General features: G+C 42.2%; 2 protein-coding genes across 2 annotated transcripts; one reads left to right on the forward strand and one right to left on the reverse strand.

Annotated features, from left to right (window-relative positions):
* Window positions 1-3,582: 3,582 nt before the first annotated feature.
* On the forward strand, window positions 3,583-6,258 carry tomm7 (translocase of outer mitochondrial membrane 7 homolog (yeast)). The gene is made up of 3 exons (XM_030347628.1): window positions 3,583-3,894; window positions 5,524-5,572; window positions 5,888-6,258. The coding sequence occupies exons 1-3, from the start codon at window positions 3,792-3,794 to the stop codon at window positions 5,901-5,903; spliced, it is 168 nt and encodes a 55-aa protein (XP_030203488.1). The 5' UTR covers window positions 3,583-3,791; the 3' UTR covers window positions 5,904-6,258.
* A 351-nt stretch (window positions 6,259-6,609) lies between these two features.
* Window positions 6,610-8,836, reverse strand: LOC115535986 (interleukin-6). The gene is made up of 5 exons (XM_030347626.1): window positions 8,659-8,836; window positions 8,386-8,570; window positions 8,023-8,118; window positions 7,381-7,524; window positions 6,610-7,234 (listed from the first exon to the last, which is right to left on the reverse strand). The coding sequence occupies exons 1-5, from the start codon at window positions 8,672-8,674 to the stop codon at window positions 7,043-7,045; spliced, it is 633 nt and encodes a 210-aa protein (XP_030203486.1). The 5' UTR covers window positions 8,675-8,836; the 3' UTR covers window positions 6,610-7,042.
* Between the last annotated feature and the right edge of the window lie 1,013 nt (window positions 8,837-9,849).

Consider the following 9,849-nt stretch of genomic DNA (forward strand, 5'->3'; position numbering starts at 1 on the left):
GAACTCGCCACCATGCATAAGACCTGTAGCCTGGCGATGTCATACTCATAATTCTAGTCAGAATATGAGTCTGAGACCGAACCATTGGGCTGTGATTATAGGGCGGAACCAGGAAGGAAAATGCCTCTTCGCTCAATTGGATAGACCTAAAACCAATCAGAGCAACGTAGTATGTGGCGTATGTTGTGCGAAGCACAGCTATTCTCAAACTAACTCAACTGAGCGCATGTTCGAAGAAGTAGAAAAAGAAGATGGACATAAACGATTTATGCCTGTTTTGTAAAAAGAATTTAAGGATACACGGACAAATTGGCAACACGGTCAGCATTTTTGGGAAAAAAAGTAAAAGCGCTGAGCGCTCTTTGGTGACGTGCTTGATTACGTTAATGTGTGTCATCTTTCCATCAACGTATAAAGCCCGCCCTTACAATTTGATTGGTCAGATCACTTTTTGATCTGACCTAATACCTCCCAACGAGCTCAATTCCAGACTGAGGCCGTTTCTCAATTCGCGTACTTGTGCGTGCTCGTGGACTCGTGAAACGTCATCAGTCGTTGCCCGAGCACTGTTCCAATTCGAAGCACGCATCAAGCGAGTACCGTCGTAAAACCCGGAAGTGTTCTTGATGCGTGCTCGATCTCGCCGTTTCACCAGAGCCCGTCTACGAAGAGCCTGGGCACTACCTATACGCCCCATTGTACCGATTTTGGTTGTAATTCCATGAGACATCCACTGGGGGTGATCGCGGGCGAGTCCAGATTAAATGGGAGTCTATGGGGCTAAACGGCTAATTATGCCTCTTTCACCTGCTTGTCGTTGAAATATCGCAAATTTTATTGTAGATTCCGCAAGTTCAATATAGATTATGGTTCAAAAGTCAAATGAGTGAGTACTTATGTCCTTTCGATTTCTTACAGTTGGGGCCGTGGTTGGCCATACACGCTAGCATTCTGCTAATGAATGCTGATTGGTCAGGGACGGACTTGCGACTGACTACGACCAGAGACCCCTTTGACGGCATCTGAAGCTGAAGAGCATTCAGAAACGTGTTAACTCAATTTTTGCGTACTGTATTTATATTTTCCTGCAGGCCATTTTATTTTTTAGATAGTAGGCCTATGTATGGTGAAAGTACATGGGCATAAACGGAATTTCTTCAATTTCTTGTGTTCAATGTTCAATGTGTTATATACATGGTAGGTACGGTATGACCACCTTAGATAATACAGTCAATATCCCGCTAAATATCATTTAATCTGTCATTGTCTATTTTTCGAAAATAAAGATAGTTTAAAAAAGAAATGCCTCGTAAATGTGCAATGATAAACTGCACTTACAGTGGAAACGGATTGTCCGTCTTTTCGTTTCCCAACGACAGAAAAGGGTAACGTTCTTGCTTGCTCCTGTATGAATGGTCCTAGGCTAACTGAGGCTTCACCTGGTAAGGGAAGTTGCGCTGGAGCCCGGGTAATATCGCACATGGCTTATTCAAGTTGCGCGCTAGACATTCTCTAAAGTGTCGAGTCGAGACTCAAGCACTTAACTTACCTTAACCGATTGTTCCATACAAATGGTTAGTTAACGATTTAACAACTTCAACATCTGCTATTACAGTCGTTTTTTTTTTGTAGGACTTGGGCTAATGACCTTGCACAGTGGGGAAACCATCTACACCACTTGTCATTGATTTCTATGCATTCACTGATCTTTACAGATGGGTTTGTTTTAAGCCATTGAATATAATTGCTCTGCCATGCAACACATTATAAGCTACACATGTTTGTTAAATGAGAAATATGGTCTGGGTCACATTGAAACAGTAACAGTTGTATAACAGTAATTATACAAACATTATACCAACATTGCAACAGGCAAGTTTATTCAAACATCACACTAACAAGAACACAATAAGAACAGTAACTAATAAAAAAAAAGAGAAATGATTCAACAACACTGAACATACTGAACAGAGGCAGGAGAAAAGGACAGAGGAAGAAGACTTGTCCGTTGTCACAGCATCAAGGTCCGACTGTAGAGATCAAGAAAGGAAGAGGCATGAGGAGAACAACAGAACACTGCTCTCTAGCAGATTGTTTACTGATGTAAACTAAATTGATGCAGTCTTAAAGTTATGATTCTAATCCAGGTTTCTATTTTAGGAGAAAGAAATGGCTCATAATCGTTACTAAAAAAAAAAGCTTTATCATCGGCACTAGTGAGGATTAGAAAAAACACTCTCTGTAAGTAACATACATATGTAAAACATTCGCGCATTTCTTTTTTTTACATTAGCTCACTAAAACTCTGTAACTAGGGTATTAAGCAAAAAAAAAGCCTTACCTCCAACAGCTGGTGTTATCTTTGCGGGAAAAGGGAAGTGCTTTAGAAACTGCCGTAAAGCAGTACCTCTGACAGTATTACAGTGTGTGACGTCATCGCATGTTTTTAACGCCTTTTTAGAACAGATACGTGACCTTAAAAAATGCAATATTCAGCTGAGTTTATTATCTTAGCCCCACCCTTTGATAGCAACTTTCAAATTACTTGACAAAAAATTACATCGTGAAAAAAGTGGATTCTGAGGATAAAACCCCGTTGGCTCCCATTCATTCTGGACTCGCCTACGAGCGCCCCGCGTGGTCAAAGATTATTACTGCAACCAGTCCAGAAAACCGGAACTAACCCGCGAGTGCCAGTTCTCCTCATATTAGACATTCTCTGGTTTCACCAAGCATGCATCGGAGGTGGCTCGTGTGTGCTTGCAATCGCTATAAATCCCAGGATGCATTTCGCACTCGCAGCAGTACGATGGCGGACAATATGGAGAAGACGCACAACTGCAGCTTAAGTTACTCTTAACTTATATAATAATAATAATAATAATAATATTATAATAATAATAATAATAATAATAATATAAGATAATATATAAATATATATAAAGTCGTGTGTGTATAGCTTATACACATGACAGGACACGCATATCTTTTCAATTTTTATTCATTCAGAATATTTACATACTATTTGAAAATGAAAGAGGCTGGGATTTTTTTTTTAATCATTTGTTTATATTGTTCAGTAGTATATGCCTAAATGAGGCCGTAGCACAGTTAACGGACGAGCAGAGGTGGTGACGTCATCGAGTCCGCTGCTGTTCCAATCGCAGGTACGTACTCGCGTGCTCGCAAGTATGTGCTTGAAGTACAGACTTGCCACGTACGTGCTTGCAAGTCATCGAGTCCGTAGCACGAGTGCTAGGAATTGAGAAACGGCCTCAATCTCCCAGACCAAATATTTTGTGGGCGGAGTTCAGGCTGGTATCCAGCTATAAGACCTGAGCAACGCCTTGAAATCACGCTTACGGTATTCAGTATTCAGCTTCCCGATAAAAATGTGCCTAATGTGCAACAAACACCAAAATCCCAATACTTGACCAACGTTAAATCGGTACTGCGTCAATATTTAATCGCACAATGTTACAGATTACATCGACCTCTAGATGACGCGCTTTGGCCTATTCACCCACGACACTATTCTCGGGTTTACGGCACTCTATCCCCGAGGGAAGTCACCAAACAGTGTTGCCAGTTTGGGCGGGACAGTTTGCCGAATCTGTCAACAATTGCAGCTCGTTCGCCGTGCTGTAGCCAGGTTGGGCCTGATTTTCAGCCCAATCTGGCAACCCTGTCGCCCATTCCACTAGTTCACCTAGTCCGCTCCGCTCCTGTCAGCCTGCTGCTTGTAATCCACACGAAGCTGCCTGCACCGTCTGAAGCTCTGCCTTTGAGCCATGGCTAAACTGAGTAAAGAGACCAAGCAGCGGCTGCAGCAGGTCTTCCAATGCGGCCAGTTCGTCATCCGATGGGGCTTCATTCCTACGGTGCTCTACCTAGGTCAGTGTCTTAACATTCGGGGGTTATCTGTCATTTTGTGTCAAGCTAGCAATGTAGCTTAGCATATTTTCCTATCGACCATGTGTTGGTAAAATGCGTGATCACACGCGGGGATGCACGAGTCGACACAGTGTTTATCCGTATGATGGTAAAATAGAAAGGCCGGGTTGTCTTTACGGTCTTCAGACCTTTCTCTGGGAGTCAGTGCCTCCTTTGTACGAGTGTCTGCTGGGGCTTCCTCGGATTATCCTTGAGACAATCAACAGTGAGGCCTGAGGAGAATACAATAAAAATCATATTCATCAGTCATCATAGTTAGTTGCCCTGCCATGTATTAGTGGGCATTCAGCTGCAGGTCTTTACTTATCCGTTTTTGACATCAACATATCTGTGGCGATATATTGTGGCTATTGTGGTTGGAGTCTGGTAGTTCTGCTGAGACGTGTGTGGCTTGTCCTTCACTCTGTGGTGGGCGGTGCTTGAGGGAGGAGTTGTCTGCGATGAACGTGCATCCGTTGAAGATATCATCAGGGACGCTCATCGACTCGTGACCTCTAAATTGATCTGAGAATGCTGCAGATTGTCGACATACTGGACCGGTAGATGTTTCGTTATCAATTTCATCATACAGGACTTCCTGTCTCCGGTTGGGAAATACTTCCCCAGTCATACTTTAAATATCCGGGGAAACTTTAGTCATCACCTAAGATAATTCATTAATTTGCAGCCATCCAGTGACACGCATCTGTGGGGGTAATCCTCCCACTGAGCTGTCTCTCCTGCAGCCAAATCCAACAACCAGGCCCATTCCCAGCTTGCGTTAATCCTGGCACAAAAAAAATGTGTCAGACCCTCTTATTTCCCGTCTGTATGGGAAAAGTATCTTAGTCTTACAGTAATAAAGTATTTCAAATGCTGTTTAGGATTGTTCGCAAATGAAGGGCTTAATATGGACTTGTTTTATTTTTTATAAAGAATGACTAATGGTTGACCAATGAAGTCCAGAGGGGAAGTGTGTAACCTAGGAATCACTTTTGTTTTCTTACTGAAGTTTTTGTCTCTCCTTCGAGAGACAAACTACTTGGTCACAGTAGTAACCTTTTACAGTGTACAAGTATGCTGTATATTGTTAATCCAACTCATTCTCGTAGAGTTGGATATGGTTTGGTCTGCAACTGCAACTAACAATTATGAAGCTATCTTTGTAGTATACAGGAAATGGGTTAACCTAGTGATTGTTAGTTCTTGGCATTTGGCTGTTGTACTGACAGTGTCTGCGATAAATTTGTTTGTACTCTTCATAGCCTATTATCGGGCTGGTGCTCGGGTTAGCCATCGTAGGCCTGTATCGTGGAAACACCAACAGACTCTTGTTTGTGTATCAGCTATTGTTTCTGGCTCAGCCCTTAATCCAACGTTAAGATATTGTTAACATACTGAACCATGCAGATTGGACCTTGTGTTATTTTTTTTATTCGTGATCAGTTTTTGCCAGATTCTAATTTACGTTCGAGCCTCCTAAGTGGTCGGCAGGATGCGCCATAGCCTATGAGTATGATGCGTTATGAGTATGATGCTCCATTAGGCTGTACCTGATGGGCTCAAACAATACCTTTTTTTTAATTTCAGGCTTCCAGCGTGGAGCGGATCCCGGAATGCCTGAACCCACAATTCTGAGGTGTGTACAAAATGTCACTTTGAGGACCAAACCTGTGATCATACCATTGTACCCTTCCCTCCTGACTAAAACCTCAGTTAACAATATAACATGGCTAAATAACTTCCCTGTTCTTGTAATACAGCCCTTTTGTCTTTTTGAATCAATGTCTTGGTCAGTTTGGAGTTTGTTGAATAATTGCAGTGCTCTTATCACAAAGATCCTGCTATATTGCTGGACAAATGACATGGACAAAGCATTGTCCGCTTCAAGTCTGAAGGGATGTTACCAGGTTTACCATGTTTATTCTGTTTTATCTCTTCAACTCTCGACTAGTTTGCTATGGGGCTGAGGAAGGCTCTGCACGCGACCCATCCACTCATCCATCACTGTTGCGGGCCGGACCCTCGGGAAGTCAAGTGGATAACAATGGACTGTTCCTGTAATAACTAATGGCCCTCAGAAATATAGTATATATAAAATACATAGAATATGGTATCTGTATTTATGTCTGAATTGCAGATGACCAAGGGAGTAATGTGATTGTCGGAAGTGCATGACTCGTCTTTTTGTTAATCCATTTATATTTGTGTAATGCTTTGTTTGCATATGCATTATTATTGTACGTATATCTGCATACGTTGGAAATGGCTGTTTTTATCCTGGAGATTCTGACAATAAACCTTCAGTGAGATTAGTGTCTTGTGTATCTGCATATCCCATTTTATTTATTTTCAAGATTTCCTTTCTTCATCTTAGTTTGATACACGCAACAATAAAGGCTGTAGAGTAATATTGTACAGAGTCCCTTGACTACCACTGAGGTCTGGTGGTCAGCAACACACAGAGTACTGTTTGGACTGTGAGGTTCATTCCTGGAAAAACATTAATTTGTTATGGTCCAAGTTATGGTGGCCCATAATGGGTTTGCCTGCTTTGAACTCTCCCTGGAACATTTTACCCTATATGTTTATGCTATATTCTTAGCTAGGTAAAATCTTGTGTGTGCATGGGAATTTTTGTAATTATGTCTTAAAAATGCATATCATAAAGACTAATTGCATTGGACATTTGTTTAATACGCGTACAAAAATAACTTAACAAAGTTGAAATAATAATACATATTCTTGAAACCTGACACCGGTGCAGCTTCCGCTTTACAAGTCATATTTTTTATAAATATTTCGAAATATATTTGCATCATTGAAATATAAAAAATGTTAACTTACAACTGGCTACAGTACATTCAAGGTAAGGAAATACATTATAAAGATCCATTGTAAAAGTGACTTCAAAAATGCAAAGAACAAGACAATAAATAAGTTCACCATAAATATCATAAATTAAAATTTACAAAATAACCTAAATAACAGTTGCAACTCATTTTGCTTGACAAGGAAAGACAATTTTCCACTTGTAGATCACTCGGAGCAGCATTGAAGGTTTAATGGCTTTGATTGGACTGAGCTGAGCTGTACTTTGTGAGCCACTCTATGGCCTCTGATGATTGAACTTCTCCTTTCGACAGAGGTCGCGGCTGCTGTCAATCAGGAACAGGTGCAGTTTGCGCAGGATGCTGTGTGCGGTGACCTTCCTTTGAAACGTGTTGGTGTTTTCCAGACCTTGCAGTATGCTCTGGGCCTCGGTGTCACTGAGCACTGTTAGCCGCTCCGGGTGCCTCATCTGTTTGGCAAACAATCAATAAATAATTATTTAGTTTTAAACAGGACTATATTTGACTGTGGTAGTATAAAGCCCTTTGTGCCCTGTTGCGTTGTCCAACCTGGGCCAACTTGTGTGTAATAGAGCAGTGGTAACTCCGTTCTCACCTTTTCCTCAATGAGATGAATCAGAAGGTCACTATTGTACTTGATGTGCGGTAGAAGGGCATTGTCGGGGTACTCCTTCTTCACGTGCGTCAGCAGCACCTTGTACTTCTGCAGACCCTGCACCAGTCTCAAGAGACAGGCCTCCTGTACAGGAGCAGAGGAGAGAGCAGGTCAACCTCCAAGGCACGTCATGATTGTTTAATATTGGCCTAAAGTATTTGTATATGAACAGAAAAGGGCCAGCCGCCAGGCTCTGTTAACGTATATATCGGGAGTCAAGGTATGTCTCTCTCAGTGATTATATATGACCTACAAGGCTGAACATACCCAAAGCTATTACCCAAATGAGATGTAATTCTACACATACTATTGTTTACATTTATTTCTGGGATACAACCCTTTACATTTCGATGGAACAAAGTCACAAAGCTAAATAATGACAAAGTAACATTTGTTTGGCCTATTTCCAAGTATAATTGGCAATAATAATAAATATCTCCCTACATAGGTTGAATGATATTTATGTAAACTCTCACTCATGCTGAGAGAATCACTTCTCAGAAAAATTCAAGCAATGATTTTATTTTTCATTCATTCTCTTTATATGATTTATTACATTAAGTGTAGGCCCCCGGGCTTTACCTTGTTCATGGTGACCGGGCAGCCTGCAGGAGGCGAGGGGATTTCGGTTCGTTCCAGAAAGTCATAATTGGCCTCAATTGAGAATTCATCTTCAAACTGGAGGAGTTTGAGAAGAATGGTGAAATGTAGATGATGACTACAGAACATGTAGGACTACAGTTATTATAGGTATCGCAGACCTGGGTATCGACAGTCGTTCCTGTTTCCCATTTTGTCGTCTTTACACCATTTCACCATTTCATTCATAAAAATAAATCGAACCACGTGACAGCAAATCAATTCAATATCAAATTAAAGTAAACCAACAAGTAAAATGACCACGTTACACGGTAGATTATTTCTGCTGCCATCAGGACCGCTCACCTGTTCCTTGTGACGCGTGGTGGACGCGATGAACACACCCCACACCGGGGAGTCGCAGAGCAGCCCCTCGGCTTCAAGCACCTGACCCGGAGGCTCTCCCGACGGACGGTCCAGCTGGGCCAACGGGGCGGCCGAGGTGAACCACGCAAAAGTCCCCAGTGTTATCGCAGAGAGCAGAGGGAAGTCTGCAAGAAAGAGGAGAAAGTGAGGATAAACCACACACACTCACACCAGAACAGCGCATGAAAAAAGTCTCGCCTACACAACACCTACTTGATAAAGAAGTCATGTTGCGATGCGAACTTCAACTTGTTGAATACCTTATCTTGAGGAAGAGTCTATTTATTCCACGGATTTGCGGATGTTACGGATAACTTTGTTACCACCCAATTCTGCCTGCCCCCGTATTCGCCCATGACTTCTGGATATTTTATTGGGGCGTCTTTCTGGGATGTGCTGTCATGGGCCTGTGCGTAAAGAATATGGAAAACATTCATCGATCCTATCGAGTGAGTCAAGTGTCTTAGTCAGCAGAAAACTACTTAAAGGGGAACTATGCAACTTTTCTGGTTTAATTTACCTTAATATAACAGGTTAAGAGTCATTGTGATGGTTTCATAATGGCGGAAAAAGTGAATATGCAAATTTCTGCCGGCGACCCGCCGCCCACTCTCGCTGGATTCTCGGGTCTCACGAAGCACCGAATTGCTTTAAGGTACTAGAGACCAATGGCGGATTCAGAACGTAATTTATGGGTGGGCCTAGGAATATCTGGATGGGCCTTGGTTTTTTTCAAAGATGAAAGGAACATGCATGTATATATATATTTATACAACGGGGGACCTAAATCCAGCGATCTGATTGGTTCCCAACTGTTGTATAATGAGCGTATACATAACTGCTATGACGCCCGATCATTTTGTGAAAGTTTGCATATCACTCCGCGCCTGGAAGTAGAAACAGTTACAAAGTAAAACATATGTTGGATGATGGAGAGCGTGTAAATGTTGTTACTCCGGGAGTGAGCAAGGCGATGGAGAGACTAACGAAAGCTTAGGCACACGGCGAGTGAACTGCTCCATAGGATAAATTGCCGGCGAACCGCTCTATCGGAGCCTTCTCTCGGAGGGACGCTAAAGTGTGTTGAATAGCGACCGTCGATGCATAGCGGCAGCCAGGAGGGACTACTTTTTTGTATTCTTTAATTAAACGGCTATTTTGGCTTTCTTGGTTTCTTTTTAAGTGTAGTGTGTCTATGACTTTCGTTTCGCCATAACAGTAACCGTTGTATAAAAGCAATAGATCACTTCAGTCAGTGGCATGTGCTCATTATACCACTGTGAAGGAGGTCGCCGGCCCTCCGCTGTTGTCCGGCCCGCATCCGGGCCGGACAACGCCCCTTAACAGCGGTATAATGAGCACATAACACAGCCTGGCGTGATCTATTGCTTAAATATATATTTA

The sequence above is a fragment of the Gadus morhua genome, chromosome 22, assembly GCF_902167405.1.
Source record: "Gadus morhua chromosome 22, gadMor3.0, whole genome shotgun sequence".
In the NCBI taxonomy this organism is placed as follows: Eukaryota; Metazoa; Chordata; class Actinopteri; order Gadiformes; family Gadidae; genus Gadus; species Gadus morhua.

What these genes read in the sequence shown, in the direction of transcription:
- tomm7 (XM_030347628.1), top strand. Translation starts at nt 3,792, where the DNA reads ATGGCTAAACTGAGTAAAGAGACCAAGCAGCGGCTGCAGCAGGTCTTC. An exon ending in TCCTACGGTGCTCTACCTAG is followed by an intron (nt 3,895 to 5,523) that starts GTCAGTGTCTTA and finishes TTTTAATTTCAG; the next exon opens with GCTTCCAGCGTGGAGCGGAT.
- LOC115535986 (XM_030347626.1), bottom strand. An exon ending in CCACGCGTCACAAGGAACAG is followed by an intron (nt 8,119 to 8,385) that starts GTGAGCGGTCCT and finishes AAACTCCTCCAG; the next exon opens with TTTGAAGATGAATTCTCAAT. An exon ending in GCCCGGTCACCATGAACAAG is followed by an intron (nt 7,525 to 8,022) that starts GTAAAGCCCGGG and finishes GCTCCTGTACAG; the next exon opens with GAGGCCTGTCTCTTGAGACT.